The following is a 22,518-nucleotide window of genomic DNA, read 5'->3' as shown; positions in this document are numbered from 1 at the left end:
GACAATGTATGTATCTGTAGGGTGATAAGTAGGGATGAATGACCCGAAAATGTACGTATGTTTAGGAGGATCAGTAGGGATGAATGACCTGACAATGTATGTATCTGTAGGAGGATCAGTAGGGATGAATGACCCGACAATGTATGTATCTGTAGGGTGATCAGTAGGGATGAATGACCCGACAATGTACGTATCTGTAGGAGGATCAGTAGGGATGAATGACCCGACAATGTATGTATCTGTAGGGTGATCAGTAGGGATGAATGACCTGACAATGTACGTATCTGTAGGAGGATCAGTAGGGATGAATGACCCGACAATGTATGTATCTGTAGGGTGATCAGTAGGGATGAATGACCTGACAATGTATGTATCTGTAGGGTGATCAGTAGGGATGAATGACCTGACAATGTACGTATCTGTAGGGTGATCAGTAGGGATGAATGACCTGACAATGTACGTATCTGTAGGGTGATCAGTAGGGATGAATGACCGGACGATGTACGTATCTGTAGGAGGATCAGTAGGGATGAATGACAGGACGATGTACGTATCTGTAGGAGGATCGGTAGGGATGAATGACCTGACAATGTATGTATCTGTAGGGTGATCAGTAGGGATGAATGACCCCACAATGTATGTATCTGTAGGGTGATCAGTAGGGATGAATGACCCGACAATGTACGTATGTTTAGGAGGATCAGTAGGGATGAATGACCTGACAATGTATTTATCTGTAGGAGGATCAGTAGGGATGAATGACCTGACAATGTATGTATCTGTAGGGTGATCAGTAGGGATGAATGACCCGACGATGTATGTATCTGTAGGGTGATCAGTAGGGATGAATGACCCGACAATGTACGTATCTTTAGGAGGATCGGTAGGGATGAATGACCCGACAATGTATGTATCTGTAGGGTGATCAGTAGGGATGAATGACACGACAATGTACGTATCTGTAGGGTGATCAGTAGGGATGAATGACCTGACAATGTATGTATCTGTAGGGTGATCAGTAGGGATGAATGACCCAACAATGTACGTCTCTGTAGGAGAATCAGTAGGGATGAATGACCCGACAATGTACGTATCTGTAGGGTGATCAGTAGGGATGAATGACCTGACAATGTACGTATCTCTAGGGTGATCAGTAGGGATGAATGACCTGACAATATACGTATCTGTAGGGTGATCAGTAGGGATGAATGACCTGACAATGTATGTATCTGTAGGGATGAATGACCTGACAATGTATGTATCTGTAGGGTGATCAGTAGGGATGAATGACCTGACAATGTACGTATCTGTAGGGTGATCAGTAGGGATGAATGAGCTGACAATGTACGTATCTGTAGGGTGATCAGTAGGGATGAATGACCTGACAATGTACGTATCTGTAGGGTGATCAGTAGGGATGAATGAGCTGACAATGTACGTATCTGTAGGGTGATCAGTAGGGATGAATGACCCGACAATGTACGTATCTATAGGGTGATCAGTAGGGATGAATGACCTGACAATGTATGTATCTGTAGTGTGATCAGTAGGGATGAATGACCTGACAATGTACGTATCTGTAGGGTGATCAGTAGGGATGAATGACCCGGCAATGTATGTATCTGTAGGAGGATCAGTAGGGATGAATGACCTGATAATGTATGTATCTGTAGGGTGATCAGTAGGGATGAATGACCAGATAATGTATGTATCTGTAGGGTGATCAGTAGGGATGAATGACCCGACAATGTATGTATCTGTAGGAGGATCAGTAGGGATGAATGACCTGACAATGTATGTATCTGTAGGGTGATCAGTAGGAATGAGTGACCCGACAATGTATGTATCTGTAGGGTGATCAGTAGGGATGAATGACCCGACAATGTACGTATCTGTAGGATGATCAGTAGGGATGAATGACCCGACAATGTTCGTATCTGTAGGGTGATCAGTAGGGATGAATGACCCGACAATGTTCGTATCTGTAGGAGGATCAGTAGGGATGAATGACCTGACAATGTAAATATCTGTAGGAGGATCAGTAGGGATGACTGACCCGACAATGTACGTATCTCTAGGGTGATCAGTAGGGATGAATGACCCGACAATGTACGTATATGTAGGGTGATCAGTAGGGATGAATGACCTGACAATGTACGTATCTGTAGGGTGGTCAGTAGGGATGAATGACCTGATAATGTACGTATCTGTAGAAGGATCAGTAGGGATGAATGACCTGACAATGTACGTATCTGTAGAAGGATCAGTAGGGATGAATGACCCGACACTGTACGTATCTGTAGAGTGATCAGTAGGGATGAATGACCCGACAATGTACGTATCTGTAGGGTGATCAGTAGGGATGAATGACCCGACAATGTAAGTATTTGTAGGAGGATCAGTAGGGATGAATGACCGGACGGTGTACGTATCTGTAGAAGGATCAGTAGGGATGAATGACCGGACGATGTACGTATCTGTAGGAGGATCAGTAGGGATGAATGACCCGACGATGTACGCATCTGTAGGGTGATAAGTAGGGATGAATGACCCAACGATGTATGCATCTGTAGGAGGATCAGTAGGGATCAATGGCCCGATGATGTAGGTATCTGTAGGAGGATCAGTAGGGATGAATGACCTGACAATGTATGTACAGTATCTGTAGGGTGATCAGTAGGGATGAATGACCTGACAATGTATGTATCTGTAGGGTGATCAGTAGGGATGAATGACCTGACAATGTATGTATCTGTAGGGTGATCAGTAAGGATGAATGACCTGATAATGTATGTATCTGTAGGGAGATCAGTAGGGATGACTATACAGGGCTACGTATGTAATAAGGCCGTACAGACAGGAATGAGGTGTAGAGGGCAATGCACCAATCAGGTTTTATGTTACATCAGTTTAGATGAGTCACACCAAAGAGAGGTGACTGCTGATTGGTTGGTCTGGGTTCCTGTAGTCTGTATATTGATGTTTACTGCTCACCTTTACATTGTGGAGGATTATCCCACCTAATGGAGGTTCCACTCTTCACACATCGTACAGAGGGGTAGGGATTGTAATATCCAACTGAACAATTTACTGTCACTGTATCCCCAATATCATAAAATGTCTTCTCTGGATCCATCTTCAGTATTGTCAAATACGGCTTCCTACACAGAGCTGGAAAGAAATTAGAAGAATGGGACAATGGGAAAAAGACTGTTTAATTTCTTTTAGTACAAAATGTATGTATCTGTAGGAGGATCAGTAGGGATGAATGACCTGACAATGTACGTATCTGTAGGGTGATCAGTGGGGATGAATGACCTGACAATGTACGTATCTGTAGGGTGATCAGTAGGGATGAATGATGAATACCTTATGTATTATACATGGAGATCATATCCCCCCTTATGTATTATACATGGAGATCATATCCCCCCTTATGTATTATACATGGAGATCATATCCCCCTTATGTATTATACATGGAGATCATATCCCCCCTTATGTATTATACATGGAGATCATATCCCCCCTTATATATTATACATGGAGATCATATCCCCCTTATGTATTATACATGGAGATCATATCCCCCCTTATGTATTATACATGGAGATCATATCCCCCTTATGTATTATACATGGAGATCATATCCCCCCTTATGTATTATACATGGAGATCATATCCCCCCTTATGTATTATACATGTTGAACATATCCCCCCTTATGTATTATACATGGTGATCATATCCCCCCCTTATGTATTATACATGGAGATCATATCCCCCCTTATGTATTATACATGGAGATCATATCCCCCCTTATGTATTATACATGGAGATCATACCCCCCTTATGTATTATACATTGAGATCATATCCCCCCTTATGTATTATACATGGAGATCATATCCCCCCTTATGTATTATACATGGAGATCATATCCCCCCTTATGTATTATACATGGAGATCATATCCCCCCTTATGTATTATACATGGAGATCATATCCCCCCCTTATATATTATACATGGACATCATATTCCCCTTATGTATTATACGTGGAGATCATATCCCCCCCATATGTATTATACTAGGAGAGCATATTCCCCCTTTTGTATTATACGTGGAGATCATATCCCCCTCTTATGTATTATACTTGGAGATCATATCCCCCCTTATGTATTATACGTGGAGATCATATCCCCCCTTATGTATTATACGTGGAGATCATATCCCCCCTTATGTATTATACGTGGAGATCATATCCCCCCTTATGTATTATACGTGGAGATCATATCCCCCCTTATGTATTATACGTGGAGATCATATCCCCCTTATGTATTATACATGGAGATCATATCCCCCCTTATGTATTATACTTGGAGATCATATCCCCCTTATGTATTACACATGGTAATCATATCCCCCCTTATGTATTATACATTGAGATCATATCCCCCCTTATGTATTATACGTGGTGATCATATCCCCTTATCATATCCCTCATTATGTATTAAACATGGAGATCATATCCCCCTTATGTATTATACATGGAGATCATATCCCCCTTATGTATTATACATGGAGATCATATCCCCCCTTATGTATTATACATGGAGATCATATCCCCCCTTATGTATTATACATGGAGATCATATCCCCCTTATGTATTATACATGGAGATCATATCCCCCCTTATGTATTATACATGGAGATCATATCCCCCCTTATGTATTATACATGGAGATCATATCCCCCTTATGTATTATACATGGAGATCATATCCCCCCTTATGTATTATACATGGAGATCATACCCCCCTTATGTATTATACATTGAGATCATATCCCCCCTTATGTATTATACATGGAGATCATATCTACCCTTATGTATTATACATGGAGATCATATCCCCCCCTTATGTATTATACATGGAGATCATATCCCCCTTATATATTATATGTGGAGATCATATCCCCCTCTTATGTATTATACTTGGAGATCATATCCCCCCTTATGTATTATAAGTGGAGATCATATCCCCCCTTATGTATTATACGTGGTGATCATATCCCCCTTATGTATTAATACATGGAGATCATATCCCCCTTATGTATTATACATGGAGATCATATCCCCCCTTATGTATTATACATGGAGATCATATCCCCCCTTATGTATTATACATGGAGATCATATCCCCCTTATGTATTATACATGGATATCATATCCCCTTATGTATTATACATGGAGATCATATCCCCCCCCTTATGTATTATACATGGTGATCATATCCCCCCCTTATGTATTATACATGGAGATTATATCCCCCCCTTATGTATTATACATGGCTATCATATCCCCCTTATGTATTATACATGGAGATCATATCCCCCCTTATGTATTATACGTGGAGATCATATCCCCTCTTATGTATTATACGTGGAGATCATATCCCCCTTTTGTATTATACGTGGAGATCATATCCCCCCTTATGTATTATACATGAAGATCATATCCCCCCTTATGTATTATACATGGAGATCATATCCCCCCTTATGTATTATACATGAAGATCATATCCCCCCTTATGTATTATACATGGAGATCATATCACCCCCTTATGTATTATACATGGAGATCATATCCCCCCTATGTATTATACATGGAGATCATATCCCCCCCTATGTATTATACATGGAGATCATATCCCCCCCCCTATGTATTATACATGGAGATCATTCCCCCCCCTATGTATTATACATGGAGATCATATCCCCCCTAATGTATTATACTTGGAGATCATATCCCCCTTATGTATTATACATGGAGATCATATCCCCCCTTATGTATTATACATGGAGATCATATCCCCCCTTATGTATTATACATGGAGATCATATCCCCCCTTATGTATTATACATGGAGATCATATCCCCCCTTATGTATTATACATGGAGATCATATCCCCCCTTATGTATTATACATGGAGATCATATCCCCCTTATGTATTATACATGGAAATCATATCCCCCCTTATGTATTATACTTGGAGATCATATCCCCCTTATGTATTACACATGGTGATCATATCCCCCCTTATGTATTATACATTGAGATCATATCCCCCCTTATGTATTATACGTGGTGATCATATCCCCTTATCATATCCCTCATTATGTATTATACATGGAGATCATATCCCCCCTTATGTATTATACATTGAGATCATATCTACCCTTATGTATTATACATGGAGATCATATCCCCCCTTATGTATTATACATGGAGATCATATCCCCCCTTATGTATTATACATGGAGATCATATCTACCCTTATGTATTATACATGGAGATCATATCCCCCTTATGTATTATACGTGGAGATCATATCCCCCCCCCCCCCATATGTATTATACTAGGAGAGCATATTCCCCCTTTTGTATTATACATGGAGATCATATCCCCCTTATATATTATATGTGGAGATCATATCCCCCTCTTATGTATTATACTTGGAGATCATATCCCCCCTTATGTATTATAAGTGGAGATCATATCCCCCCTTATGTATTATACGTGGTGATCATATCCCCCTTATGTATTAATACATGGAGATCATATCCCCCTTATGTATTATACATGGAGATCATATCCCCCCTTATGTATTATACTTGGAGATCATATCCCCCCTTATGTATTATACATGGAGATCATATCCCCCTTATGTATTATACATGGATATCATATTCCCTTATGTATTATAAATGGAGATCATATCCCCCCCTTATGTATTATACATGGTGATCATATCCCCCCCTTATGTATTATACATGGAGATTATATCCCCCCCTTATGTATTATACATGGCTATCATATCCCCCTTATGTATTATACATGGAGATCATATCCCCCCTTATGTATTATACATGGAGATCATATCCCCCCTTATGTATTATACATGGAGATCATATCCCCCCTTATGTATTATACGTGGAGATCATATCCCCCTTATGTATTATACGTGGAGATCATATCCCCCCCATATGTATTATACGTGGAGATCATATCCCCGCCATATGTATTATACCTGGAGAGCATATCCCCCTTTTGTATTATACATAGAGATCTTATCCCCCTTATGTATTATACATGGAGATCATATCCCCCCTTATGTATTATACATGGAGATCATATCCCCCTTATGTATTATACATGGAGATCATATCCCCCTTTTGTATTATACGTGGAGATCATATCCCCCTTATGTATTATACATGGAGATCATATCCCCCCTTATGTATTATACATGGAGATCATATCCCCCCTTATGTATTATACATGGAGATCATATCCCCCCCTTATGTATTATACATGGAGATCATATCCCCCCTTATGTATTATACATGGAGATCATATCCCCCTTATGTATTATACATGGAGATCATATCCCCCTTATGTATTATACATGGAGATCATATCCCCCCTTATGTATTATACATGGAGATCATATCCCCCCTTATTTATTATACATGGAGATCATATCCCCCCCCCTTATGTAATATACATGGAGATCATATCCCCCTTATGTATTATACATGGAGATCATATCCCCCCTTATGTATTATACATGGTGATCATATCCCCCCTGATGTATTATACTTGGAGATCATATCCCCCTTATGTATTATACATGGAGATCATATCCCCCCTTATGTATTATACATGGAGATCATATCCCCCCTTATGTATTATACATGGAGATCATATCCCCCCTTATGTATTATACATGGAGATCATATCCCCCCTTATGTATTATACTTGGAGATCATATCCCCCCTTATGTATTATACATGGAGATCATATCCCCCCTTATGTATTATACATGGAGATCATATCCCCCCTTATGTATTATACATGGAGATCATATCCCCCTTATGTATTATACATGGAGATCATATCCCCCTTATGTATTATACATGGAGATCATATCCCCCCTTATGTATTATACATGGAGATCATATCCCCCCCTTATGTATTATACATGGAGATCATATCCCCCCCTTATGTATTATACATGGAGATCATATCCCCCCTTATGTATTATACATGGTGATCATATCCCCCCTTATGTATTATACTTGGAGATCATATCCCCCTTATGTATTATACATGGAGATCATATCCCCCCTAATGTATTATACTTGGAGATCATATCCCCCTTATGTATTATACGTGGAGATCATATCCCCCCTTATGTATTATAAATGGAGATCATATCCCCCCTTATGTATTATACGTGGAGATCATATCCCCCCTTATGTATTATACGTGGAGATCATATCCCCCCTTATGTATTATACGTGGAGATCATATCCCCCCTTATGTATTATACATGGAGATCATATCCCCCTTATGTATTATACGTGGAGATCATATCCCCCCCTTATGTATTATACATGGAGATCATATCCCCCTTTTGTATTATACGTGGAGATCATATCCCCCTTATGTATTATACATGAAGATCATATCCCCCCTTATGTATTATACATGGAGATCATATCCCCCCCCCTATGTATTATACGTGGAGATCATATCCCCCTTATGTATTATACGTGGAGATCATATCCCCCTTATGTATTATACGTGGAGATCATATCCCCCCTTTTGTATTATACATGGATATCATATCCCCCCCTTATGTTTTATACATGGTGATCATATCCCCCTTATGTATTATACATGGAGATCATATCCCCCCTTATGTATTATACATGGAGATCATATCCCTCCTTATGTATTATACATGGAGATCATATCCCACTTATGTATTATACGTGGAGATCATATCCCCCTTATGTATTATACATGGAGATCATATCCCCCTTATGTATTATACATGGAGATCATATCCCCCCTTATGTATTATACATGAAGATCATATCCCCCTTATGTATTATACATGGAGATCATATCCCCCCCCTATGTATTATACATGGAGATCATATCCCCCTTATGTATTATACATGGAGATCATATCCCCCCTTATGTATTATACTTGGAGATCATATCCCCCTTATGTATTATACATGGTGATCATATCCCCCTTATGTATTATACATGGAGATCATATCCCCCCTTATGTATTATACATGGAGATCATATCCCTCCCTTATGTATTATACATGGAGATCATATCCCCCTTATGTATTATACTTGGAGATCATATCCCCCTTATGTATTATACATGGTGATCATATCCCCCCTTATGTATTATACGTGGTGATCATATCCCCCTTATGTATTATACATGGAGATCATATCCCTCCTTATGTATTATTATTATTATTATTATTATTACTACGAGTTTATATAGCGCCAAAGGGTTTGCTCAGCGCTGTACAATGGGGGGGACAATACATGGCACAGTACAACAAAGACAGACAGCGTACGAGGGGTAAGAGGGCCCTACTCTTACGAGCTTACAATCTAGGAATACATGGAGATCATATCCCCCTTATGTATTATACATGGAGATCATATCCCCCCTTATGTATTATACATGGAGATCATATCCCCCTTATGTATTATACATGGAGATCATATCCCCCTTATGTATTATAGATGGAGATCATATCCCCCCTTATGTATTATACATGGAGATCATATCCCCCTTATGTATTATACATGGAGATCATATCCCCCCCTTATGTATTATACATGGAGATCATATCCCCCCTTATGTATTATACATGGAGATCATATCCCCCCTTATGTATTATACATGGAGATCATATCCCCCCTTATGTATTATACATGGAGATCATATCCCCCCCTTATGTATTATACATGGAGATCATATCCCCCCTTATGTATTATACATGGAGATCATATCCCCCCCCTTATGTATTATACATGGTGATCATATCCCCCTTATGTATTATACGTGGAGATCATATCCCCCCTTATGTATTATACATGGAGATCATATCCCCCCCATATGTATTATACATGGAGATCATATCCCCCCTTATGTATTATACATGGAGATCATATCCCCCTTATGTATTATACATGGAGATCATATCCCCCCTTATGTATTATACATGGAGATCATATCCCCCCCTTATGTATTATACATGGAGATCATATCCCCCCCTTATGTATTATACATGGAGATCATATCCCCCCTTATGTATTATACATGGTGATCATATCCCCCCTTATGTATTATACTTGGAGATCATATCCCCCTTATGTATTATACATGGAGATCATATCCCCCCTAATGTATTATACTTGGAGATCATATCCCCCTTATGTATTATACGTGGAGATCATATCCCCCCTTATGTATTATAAATGGAGATCATATCCCCCCTTATGTATTATACGTGGAGATCATATCCCCCCTTATGTATTATACGTGGAGATCATATCCCCCCTTATGTATTATACGTGGAGATCATATCCCCCCTTATGTATTATACATGGAGATCATATCCCCCCCTTATGTATTATACATGGAGATCATATCCCCCTTTTGTATTATACGTGGAGATCATATCCCCCCTTATGTATTATACATGAAGATCATATCCCCCCTTATGTATTATACATGGAGATCATATCCCCCCCCTATGTATTATACGTGGAGATCATATCCCCCTTATGTATTATACGTGGAGATCATATCCCCCTTATGTATTATACGTGGAGATCATATCCCCCCTTTTGTATTATACATGGATATCATATCCCCCCCTTATGTATTATACATGGTGATCATATCCCCCTTATGTATTATACGTGGAGATCATATCCCCCCTTTTGTATTATACATGGATATCATATCCCCCCCTTATGTATTATACATGGTGATCATATCCCCCTTATGTATTATACATGGAGATCATATCCCTCCTTATGTATTATACGTGGAGATCATATCCCCCTTATGTATTATACATGGAGATCATATCCCCCTTATGTATTATACGTGGAGATCATATCCCCCCTTTTGTATTATACATGGATATCATATCCCCCCCTTATGTATTATACATGGTGATCATATCCCCCTTATGTATTATACATGGAGATCATATCCCCCCTTATGTATTATACATGGTGATCATATCCCCCTTATGTATTATACATGGAGATCATATCCCTCCTTATGTATTATACGTGGAGATCATATCCCCCTTATGTATTATACATGGAGATCATATCCCCCTTATGTATTATACATGGAGATCATATCCCCCCTTATGTATTATACATGAAGATCATATCCCCCTTATGTATTATACATGGAGATCATATCCCCCCCCCTATGTATTATACATGGAGATCATATCCCCCTTATGTATTATACATGGAGATCATATCCCCCCTTATGTATTATACTTGGAGATCATATCCCCCTTATGTATTATACATGGTGATCATATCCCCCTTATGTATTATACATGGAGATCATATCCCCCCTTATGTATTATACATGGAGATCATATCCCCCCTTATGTATTATACATGGAGATCATATCCCCCTTATGTATTATACTTGGAGATCATATCCCCCTTATGTATTATACATGGTGATCATATCCCCCCTTATGTATTATACGTGGTGATCATATCCCCCTTATGTATTATACGTGGAGATCATATCCCCCCCCTTATGTATTATACATGGAGATCATATCCCTCCTTATGTATTATTATTATTATTATTATTATTACTACGAGTTTATATAGCGCCAAAGGGTTTGCTCAGCGCTGTACAATGGGGGGGACAATACATGGCACAGTACAACAAAGACAGACAGCGTACGAGGGGTAAGAGGGCCCTACTCTTACGAGCTTACAATCTAGGAATACATGGAGATCATATCCCCCTTATGTATTATACATGGAGATCATATCCCCCTTATGTATTATACATGGAGATCATATCCCCCCCTTATGTATTATACATGGAGATCATATCCCCCCTTATGTATTATACATGGAGATCATATCCCCCCTTATTTATTATACATGGAGATCATATCCCCCCTTATGTATTATACATGGAGATCATATCCCCCCCTTATGTATTATACATGGAGATCATATCCCCCCTTATGTATTATACATGGAGATCATATCCCCCCCCTTATGTATTATACATGGTGATCATATCCCCCTTATGTATTATACGTGGAGATCATATCCCCCCTTATGTATTATACATGGAGATCATATCCCCCCCATATGTATTATACATGGAGATCATATCCCCCCTTATGTATTATACGTGGAGATCATATCCCCCCTTTTGTATTATACATGGATATCATATCCCCCCCTTATGCATTATACATGGTGATCATATCCCCCTTATGTATTATACATGGAGATCATATCCTCCCTTATGTATTATACATGGAGATCATATCCCCCCTTATGTATTATACATGGAGATCATATCCCCCTTATGTATTATACATGAAGATCATATCCCCCCCTTATGTATTATACATGGAGATCATATCCCCCCTTATGTATTATACATGGAGATCATATCCTCCCTTATGTATTATACATGGAGATCATATCCCCCCCTTATGTATTATACATGGAGATCATATCCCCCCTTATGTATTATACATGGAGATCATATCCCCCCTTATGTATTATACATGGAGATCATATCCCCCCTTAATTCTCAGCAGAGAATAAATTCAGTTCCTCTAATCTTTCCTCATAGCTGATCTCCTCCATGCCTCTTATCAGTTTGGTTGCCCTTCTCTGTACTTTCTCCAGTTCCCCAATGTTCTTTTTGTGATTTGGAACCCAAAACTGAACTGCATATTCCAGATGAGATATTACTAATTATTTATACCGGGGGAGGGGGGGGGGGTAATATGATATCTCTTTCTCTCGAGTCTTTACCTCTCCTAACACAAGAGAGGATTTTGCTCGCTTTAGAACCCGCAGCTTGGCATTGCGTTCATTATGAAGCTTATGATCCACAAGAACCCCCAGATCCTTCTCCACCATTGACCCCCCCATTTGTACCCCCCTAGTATGTATGATGTAAGCATGTTCTTAGCCCCCAAGTGCAGAACCTTACATTTATCACCATTAGCCTTCATTGGCCCCATAGTCCCCCAATTACACAGAGCAATGAGGTCGGCTTGTAAATTGGAGACATCCTGTAAGGACGTTATTCCCCGGCACAGCTTGGTGTCATCTGCAAACACTGAAATGGGATTTATAATCCCAGACCCCATATTGTTTATAAATATATTATAACGTAAGGGTCTCAACACTGAGCCTTGGGGTACACCAATAACAACACTGAGCCTTGGGGTCCCCCACTAATAACACTGAACCTTGGGGTCCTCCACTAATAACACTGAACCTTGGGGTCCCCCACTAATAACACTGAACCTTGAGGTACACCACTGACACCCCTAGACCATTCAGACTATTAATCATTAACCACTACTCTCTGAATACGATTTTATTAGCCAGTTTTCTATCCATTTACATACAGATTTCTCCAAGTCTGTAGACTTTACCTTACACATTAGCCGTGTGTGGGGAACTGTGTCAAATGCTTTTGCAAAATCCATGTATACCACGTCCACAGCCACCCCTCTGTCCAAGTATACCATGTCCACAGCCATCCCTCTGTCCAAGTATACCATGTACACCACCACCCCTCTATTCACGTATACCACAGCCACCTCCACCACTCTGTCCAAATATACCATGTACACCACCACCCCTCTATCCAAGTATTCCATGTCCACCGCCACCCCTCTATCCAAGTATACCACATCCACCACCACCCCTCTATCCAAGTATACCACATCCACCACCACCCCTCTGTCCAAGTATACCACGTCCACAGCCACCCCTCTTTCCAAGTATACCACAGCCACCGCCACCCCTCTGTCCATGTATACCATATGTACACCGCCACCCCTCTGTCCAAGTATACCACGTCCACCGCCACCCCTCTGTCCAAGTATACCACGTCCACCACCACCCCTCTGTCCATGTATACCAAGTCCACCGCCACCCCTCTGTCCAAGTATACCACGTCCACCACCCGTCTGTCCAAGTATACCACGTCCACCGCCACCCCTCTGTCCAAGGTTTTGCTCACCCCCTTATAAAAAGAAATCAGATTTGTTTGACAACTTCTGTCTTTCATGAATCCATGCTGTCTGTTGCTTAAAATATTTGTTTCCAGCAAGAACTCCTCTCTGTGGTCTTTTATTAAACTCTCCAGTATCTTCCCAACTATAGAAGTTACACTAACAGGTCTATAATTACTTGGGAAAGATTTTGACCTCTTTTTAAATATTGTCACTACATTGGCCTTACGCTAATCCAGTGGTACTATGCCAGTCATTAAAGAGACCCTAAAACTTAGAAACAATGGCTGACAGAGTTCAATTCTTTAAGGCCCCGTGGGTGTATGCCATCCAGTTCAGGGGCTTTATTCACCTTTATTCTGTCTAAATATTTCTGGATCATATCAATTGTGAGCCAATGCGGATCATCTGGGGCTGTGTCAGTACCACGCCCATTATGGACAAGAGCTCCTCCATGCTCCTTTGTATACACAGAGCTGAAGAAGGTGTTTAATAGATTTACCTTCTCTTTGTCCCCATATGTGTTTGCTGTTTACAGCTAACAATAAATGAAGTCATGTTATGGTCACTGCTATCCAGATGTTCTTTTATATGGACATTCGTAATAAGCTCTGCATGGTTTGAGGTTACCAGGTCCAGCAGAGCATCATTTCTAGTTGGGGCCTCTATGAACTGGACCATAAAATTGTCATGTAGTATGTTTAGAAATGTTTGCCCTTTAACTGTTCCTGCAGTACCATTACTCCAGTCAATTTCTGGGTAGTTATTATGACTGTCCCAGCCCTTGCAGCCCTTTCCATCTGTGCGAGGAGCTGAGTCTCTACCTCTTCATTTACACTGGGAGGCCTATAACAAACTTCAATGATTACCTTTGTAGTACCACCCCCCCATGTGCAGTTCCACCCATAATACTTCAGCCTCATCACACTCTCCATCAACTAGGTCTTTTTTCACACTCACTCTGAGATCACTTCTCACATAGAGACAGACACCACCACCTTTCCTATTTCCCCCGTCTCTCTGAAAGAGAACATAGCCAGGAATATGAATGGCCCAGTCATGTGAAGAATGAAGCCAAGATTCAGCAATACCAATTCATTCATAGTTCCCTTCATGCACCAAAGCTTCCAACTCACCTATTTTGCTTGGCAGACTTCTGGAATTGGTGAATAAACATTTTAATCCATTGACACCTTGTGCACAAGTATTTTGCATATTTTGTCTTTTCATACAAATGGTACCAATTCCACTGGTTGTTTGTAAAATGGGAACCTTCTTATAACAATCTAATGCTCCCTCCCCCCTCGATCCTAGTTTATATACTCCTCAAGCCTTCCCATAATCCTCTTACTTGGCAGGATTACTAGAGGTTCCATCTAGAAGACATTAAGGTCCCAGCTGAAGATTTACTGGGGATCTCGTATTCTCAGAGTTTGGTCCTGGAGTTGTTGGGGTCTGGAGAAGGTCACTGGAGAGCACCAGGAAGAAGTTGGGGAAAAGGTATCCAGCTGTCCTATGATGGCGTGAACCTGTATTTCCCTCACTGAGGAGTGCCTAAAAGAGGCAACCAATGATCCTGAGGTCATGTGAGTAGATAACCTCGGTCCTGAAGGTTAGTGACTGTGTGCAGCTTTGGTCTCTTGGAAAAGTCCTACTCATCTCTCAGCATTAGAGATTCTGTGCAGCTCAGCAAGATAGAGAAGGAGTCCTCAAAGAGTTCACTTGCCCAGTTTGGGGTATCCCATGCTCCCTTCACCCCATCCAAGTTACAATAAAATCCTAAAAACCTCCCCCAGACTGTACAGCTGTGCCAGTGTAAGAACGAGGAAAATACTTTGCGCCTGGCTGTTTACACCAGCGGCTCCTGAGGGGGTGCGCTACAGATATATCAATCAGTGGTATCAGCTTCCCCAGCTATACTCTGTAAACTAAAAAGCTCACCTCAATATGCTATGATGAGTATAGTGAGTGGACACCACCACCCTGGGATTGGAAGTGTGTTACTGGCAGGATCACCAGGTGACAATAAACTAGGAAACCTCAGCAGTCACCACATCTAAGGACCAATCAGCTGCAATATATGACATTTGTGTTCTTGGTTGTAGATATGTTGGCTTCCAGTAACTGTTATTATTTGGATTCGCTCATATTTCCTAATTGTCCCGGCATGCCCAGAACAAGAATGACTTCCTATATACGGTGTCAGAGCAATGGGCTATTAGGACAATGGGACCAAGACCATCACAAGCCTCACGGTCAAGTTTTCCTTCAGTTCCTCCAACCTTGTAGAGAGTTAACCACCTTCTGATCCCTCACTGTAAATATACTGCGAGTGGGTGGCAGGTACAGGTACATTCATGTACATGACCGGTATTCTTCTGGGTTTGGGGCACGCATGCACACACCCTGCCTACCCGTGCTGTGATTGGACACTGCATGAGTTTGGCAGCAGATTTCAGCCAATGATTGTGGCTAAAATTTGCTGATCGGCTGTGTCCAATCACACACAGAGTTCTGTGTTTACAGTGCATCCAGAAAGTATTCACAGTGCTTAACTTTTGCCACATTTTGTTGGTTACGGCCTTATTCCAAAATGGATTCAATTCATTTTTTCCTCCACATTCTACAAACAATACCCCATAATGACAACGTGAAAGAAGTTTGTTTTGGAAACTTTGCAATTTATTAAAAATAATAAACAAAAAAAAACCACGTGTACATAAGTATTCCCAGCCTTTGCTCAATACTGTTTTTGAAGCATCTTTAGGTGCAATTACAGCCTCGAGTCATTTGGAGTATGATGCTACAAGCTTGGCACACCTATTTCTGGGCAAATTCTCCCATTCTTCTTTGCAGTACCTCTCAAGTTCCATCAGGTTGGATGGGGAGCGTTGGTGCACAGCCATTTTCAGATCTCTCCAGAGATCTTCATTCGGGTTCAAGTTTGGGCTCTAGCTGGGCCACTCCAGGACATTCCCAGAGTTGGCCCATAGCCACTTCTTTGTTATGTTGGTTGTCTGTTGAAAGATGAACCGTCGCCCTAGTCTAAGGTACGGAGCGCTCTGGAACAGGTTTTCATCAAAGATGTCTCTGTACATTACTGCATTCATCTTTCCTTTGATCCTGACTAGTCTCCCAGCTCCTGCTGCTGAAAAATATCCCCACAGCATGATGCTGCCACCACCATGCTTCACTGTAGGGTTGGTACTGGCCAGGTGGTGAGCGGTGCCTGGTTTCCTCCAGAGATGACGCTTGGCATTCAATCTTTGTTTCATCAGACCAGAGAGTTTTGTTTCTCATGGTCTGAGAGTCCCTCAGGTGCCTTTTGGCAAACTCCAGACGGGCTGCCATTTGCCTTTGCTGAGGAGTTGCTTCTGTCTGGTCACTCTACCATACAGGCCTGATTGGTGGAGTGCTGCAGAGATGGTTTTTCTTCTGGAAGGTTTTCCTCTCTCCACAAAGAGAGCTGGAGCTCTTTCAGAGTGACCATCGGGTGCTTGGTTACCTCCCTGGCTAAGGCCCATCTCCCTCGATCGCTCATTTTGGCCGGTCAGCCCGCTTTAGGAAGATTCCTGGTGGTTCCAAACTTCTTCCATTTATGGATGATGGAGGCCACTGTGCTCATTGGGACCTTCAATGCTGCAGAAATGTTTCTGTACCCTTCCCCAGATCTGTGCCTTGATACAGTCCTGTCTTGGAGGTCTACAGACAATTCCTTGGACTTCATAGCTTGGTTTGTGCTCTGACATGCACTGTTAACTGTGGGACGTTATATAGACAGGTTAATGCCTTTCCTAATCATGTCCAATCAACTGAATTTCCCACAGGTGGACTCCAATTCACTGAATTCCCCACAGGTGGACTCCAATCAAGTTGTGGAAACATCTCAAGGATGATCCGTGGGAATAGGATGCACCACAGCTCAATTTTGAGTGTCACGGCAAAGGCGGTGAATGCTTATGTACATGTGTGGGGTTTTTTTGTTTATTATTTTTAATAAATTGAAAAGATTTCAAAATGAACTTCTTTCATGTCATTATGGGGTATTGTTTGTAGAATGTTGAGGAAAAAAATGAATTGAATCCACTTTGGAATAAGGCAATAACATAACCAAATGTGGGAAAAGTTAAGCGCTGGGAATACTTTCTGGATGCAGTGTACTTGAGGTGATTGTAGCTGTCTTAGTGCATTTGCGGCAGAAACAATTGAGTACAGTACTCATTTGGATGCAGTGTACAAACACATTGGGCTCTGTGTACAGTTAACAGCGATCAGGGAGAAAAAACAGCCAGATCAGAAAGTAAAAGTAGCACACATTGCACATACAGGTAGCCCCTTGATCGCCCCTAGATCTTAACCCCTTCCCAGCCAGTGTCATTAGTACAGTGTCAGTATACAGTATTATCACTGCTCACTGTATTAGTATCACTTAGTGACCCTCCCAGCCAGTGTTTGTTAGTGCCAGATTGCCCACCACCCTATCACAGGCACTCTGTAAGTCGCTGCTCACCCCCATTACAGTACAGCGTCTATAACTAAGTAAATTCCAGTATATACAGTATATCATAGTTTGTAGACTCTATAACTTTCACACAAACCAATTAATATACAATTATTGGGATTTTTTTAACAAAAGACATGTAGCAGAATACATTTTGACAATACTTTATGAAGAAATGTGATCTTGTTATGTATCATCACTTCTCCACATTGCTAGTCCCAACAGTGCCTTCGCAGACGAATGCAGGGTCCATAGTTCTGCACTGGCATGAGGATGCTGAGGGACAGTCTACCACCAGAACATCGGGGAGCAGAGGATCTTGAACAGCGCTGTAAAAAGTATTTGCCCACATCCTGATTTTTTTTTCTTGTATATTTGTCACACTTAAATGATTCAGATCATCAAACACATTTTAACATTACACATAGATATCCCGAGTAAATAATGAAGTTTTTAAATGGTACTTTCATTTATTAAGGAAAAAAAGCTCTCCAAACCTGTTTGGCCTTTGTGAAGACGTAATTGTTCCCCCCTAACAATGATGAATGATCTATGGTGAACCACATGTTTTGGAAAGCTGAGTTAAATTTCACTTGTCACATCCAGGCCTGATTACTGCCAGATCTGTTGAATCAAGAAATCACTTAAAACAGAAGCTGCCTGACAAAGTGAAGCACGCTAAAAGATCTCAATAAGCAACACATCATGCTGACATCTAAAGAAATTCAAGAACAGGTGAGACACAAAGTAATTGACATGTATCAGTCTGGAACGGTTTACAAAGCAATTTCTAAGGTTTTGGGGCTCCGGTGCATAATGGTGAGAGCCGTTATCCACAAATGGAGAAAACTTGGAATAGTTGTGAACCTTCCCAGGAGTGGCCGGTCTACCAAAATTACTCCAAGAACACAATGATGACTCATCCAGGAGGTCATAAAAGGCAAGGCTCGTTTGCCTCAGGTAAGGTCGGTGTTCATGAATCAACAATAAGAAAAAGACCGGGCAAAAATAGTCGTAATGGGAGAGTTCCGAGGCCAAAGCCGCTGCTGACCAAAAAGAACACAAAGGCTTTCATTAGTCAAAAAAATCTTGATTACCCCCGAGACTTTTGAGCAAATGTTCTGTAGGCTGATTAGACAAAAGTTTAACTTTATGGAAGGTGTGCGTCCCATTACTTCTGGGGTAAAAGCGCTTCAGAAAAAGAACATCATACCAGCAGTCACACATGGTGGTGGTAGTGTGATCACAATTGATGGAACCATGAATTCGGCCATCAGTTCGTGACCTCAAGCTCAAGCACATTTGGGTCATGCAGCAGGACAATGATCCAAAACACACCAGTAAGTTCACCTCTGAATGGCTCAAAAAAAAACAAAATTAAGGTCTTGGAATGGATTAGTCAAAGTCCGGACTGAAATCCACTTGAGATGCTGTGGCGTGACCTTAAACAGGCCGTTCATGCTGGAAAACCCTCCAATGTGGCTGAATTAAAACAATTGTGCACAAAAAATTCCTCCACAGCGATGTGAAAGACTCATTGCCAGTTATTGCAAATGCTTGATGGCAGTTCATGCCTCCAAGGGTGGCACAACCAGTTATTAAGTTCAGGGGGCAATTACTGTTTCACACAGGGCCAGGAAGGTTTGGGCAGCTTTTCTCTACTTAAATGATTCACTTGATGATTTAATTAATTAAGTGTGAGAAATATGCAAACAAATCAGGAAGGGGGCAAATACTTTTTCACAGCACTAAAAGTAGAAGTACTTTCACTCTCCGCTACACTAAATGAGACGTCAACCCTTAAAATGCAGACACAACCGCACAGTGAGGGAGAATTTTCAGATTTTCTGGAGTTGGACACTGAAAATAATTGAATAAATTCAATCTCTAATAAACCTTCTTTAGCACACTGCATATCAATGTGTGATGGTTGTTTGAAGCCACCTTCCCTGGTGAGCCCAAGATAATTCCCTGCCCTGCCTGTGATAATATTAAAGGTTGTATCTTACCTTCTCCCTCCAGATAGTTGCCATCAACTGGTGTCAGTTGGTAGAGGAGACAGACGGTGATCAGTAGATAAGACCCCATTGCAGACATGGCAGGCGGACCCCCAGCTACAGTCAGTGTGCGCAGTGCTCCGTCTTATCACTGCCTGTTCTGTACATCACACTAGACAGAGGAAAGGAAACATCTACTCTAAGTTCATCAGAAACTCATAAACTGGTAATAAACCTAATTAATAAAAATCAGATATACTTGAAATGTTACACAATCTTCTTTTCTATCAACAGTGGCCACCACTGTCCCTTGTCTTCATCGCTTCTACCATCCATATGTTCATGAGAAAGTTATAAAAAGAACCCTGATCTCTCCTGTCCGTAAATGTCCATGGAGGGGAGAACCTGTGTGTGAGTATACGATGGATGGCCACAGTTGTCAGGCTGAGTGTCTGATGCTCTCTCTCAATGCCCAGCCAGCAACGTTCACCCCTGAGTGACTGGATGGATAGGACGGGCAGAGGCTGGATTGGCTCCACCTCCTGACTTATCACTGCTGTTGCCACCAATCCTCAAGCTCCACCACCATCTCTCACCTTATCACTACTGTTACCACCAATACTCAAGCTCCACCCCCCGCCTCCCATCCTATCCCTGCTGTTACTGCCAAGCCTCAAGCTCCATCCCCCCATCACTACTGTTACCACCAATCCTCAAGCTCTACCTCCCACCTTATCCTTGCTGTTACCATCAAACCTCGAGTTCCACCCCCACCTTATCCCTGATGTTTCCAGCAAGCCTCAAGATCCACCCCTACCCTATCCCTGCTGTTATCACCAACCCTCAAGTTCAACCCCCACCTTATCCCTGATGTTTCCACCAAGCCTCAAGTTCCACCCCCACCTTATCCCTGAAGTTTCCACCAAGCCTCAAGCTCCAGCCCCACCTTATCCCTGCTATTACCACCAGGCCTCAAGCTCCACCCCTACCATATCTCTGCTGTTATCACCAACCCTCAAGTTCCACTCCCATCTTATCCCTTCTGTTATCACCAACCCTCAAGTTCCACCCCCACCCTATCCCTGCTGCTACCACCAAGCCTCAAGGTTCACTCCCCACCTTATTCCTGCTGTTCCCACCCATCCACCCATTGGTGTGCAGTGCCTGTCAACACTACCTATGAAAAAGGGTTTCTGGTGCGGGTGGCAGATTTGAACACAGAGGGTGGGACAGAGATTCTATCTGGTCTCCCTGAGGTTGAGACATGTATAGGATACAATAGGTAAGTGAGCATTCTGGGCAGTGAACGACTCCCATCCTACCCCACCCCAACCCCCCCTCCTCACCATCCTTCTCCTTACCAATCTGAAAGGCTATTTGAAGCAAACAGGATGAGTTCTGGATGACCACAGAGAGGAAAAGAACTGTCTTCCCCTGCACAGCTGTCTTCAGTCAGTGACAGTCTTTACTACACCCGGTTTTATATTTGCAGATCAGCTGCGTTCTCTCCACCCACCTCTGTCCCAATCTGTGCGTCTATGAAAAAAACACTAAGAATAGGAAGCCCTGTGTGCTGGTCTCTTCCAAATCTCAGTGAATCGGCTTCTTCTACTACAATCCTTAGCAGAGCGGCAGAGTCCCATGGAAGAAGCTACCACTGTGGGGACACCCCAGGAGGTGACCTCTGTCCATTCCTCCGTGCTGAGACTGGAATCAAGAACACAACCCCTCTCCTCCCCAACCTGAACTGCTGGAAGGCAAAGTGAAGCAAGCAGGATGTGTTCTGGATGACCACAGAGGGGACACGAGCTATTCTCTCTCATTCAGTGACAGTCTGCCTTAAGGCCCTATTCACACCAGAAAG

The 22,518-nt window shown here is 41.7% G+C and overlaps 1 protein-coding gene across 1 annotated transcript in view; it reads right to left on the bottom strand.

Annotated features, from left to right (window-relative positions):
* The window catches only part of LOC149431447 (C4b-binding protein alpha chain-like), an 80,884-nt gene extending 58,592 nt beyond the window's left edge, over positions 1–22,292 (bottom strand). The window contains exons 1-3 of the mRNA XM_089665597.1: positions 22,016–22,292; positions 20,667–20,826; positions 2,995–3,171 (exon numbers count right to left, since the gene is read on the bottom strand). Of these exons, the coding sequence (XP_089521723.1) occupies positions 2,995–3,171; positions 20,667–20,754 (265 nt within the window). The 5' untranslated portion in view covers positions 20,755–20,826; positions 22,016–22,292. The remainder of the gene's footprint in view (positions 1–2,994; positions 3,172–20,666; positions 20,827–22,015) is intronic.
* Between the last annotated feature and the right edge of the window lie 226 nt (positions 22,293–22,518).

Source organism: Staurois parvus, unplaced genomic scaffold (genome assembly GCF_062004578.1).
Source record: "Staurois parvus isolate SC_StPar_1 unplaced genomic scaffold, SC_StPar_1.0 ptg002258l, whole genome shotgun sequence".
Classification (NCBI taxonomy): domain Eukaryota; kingdom Metazoa; phylum Chordata; class Amphibia; order Anura; family Ranidae; genus Staurois; species Staurois parvus.
Note: the sequence above shows the minus strand (reverse complement) of the source record. Positions and strands in the feature narration are given on the sequence as shown.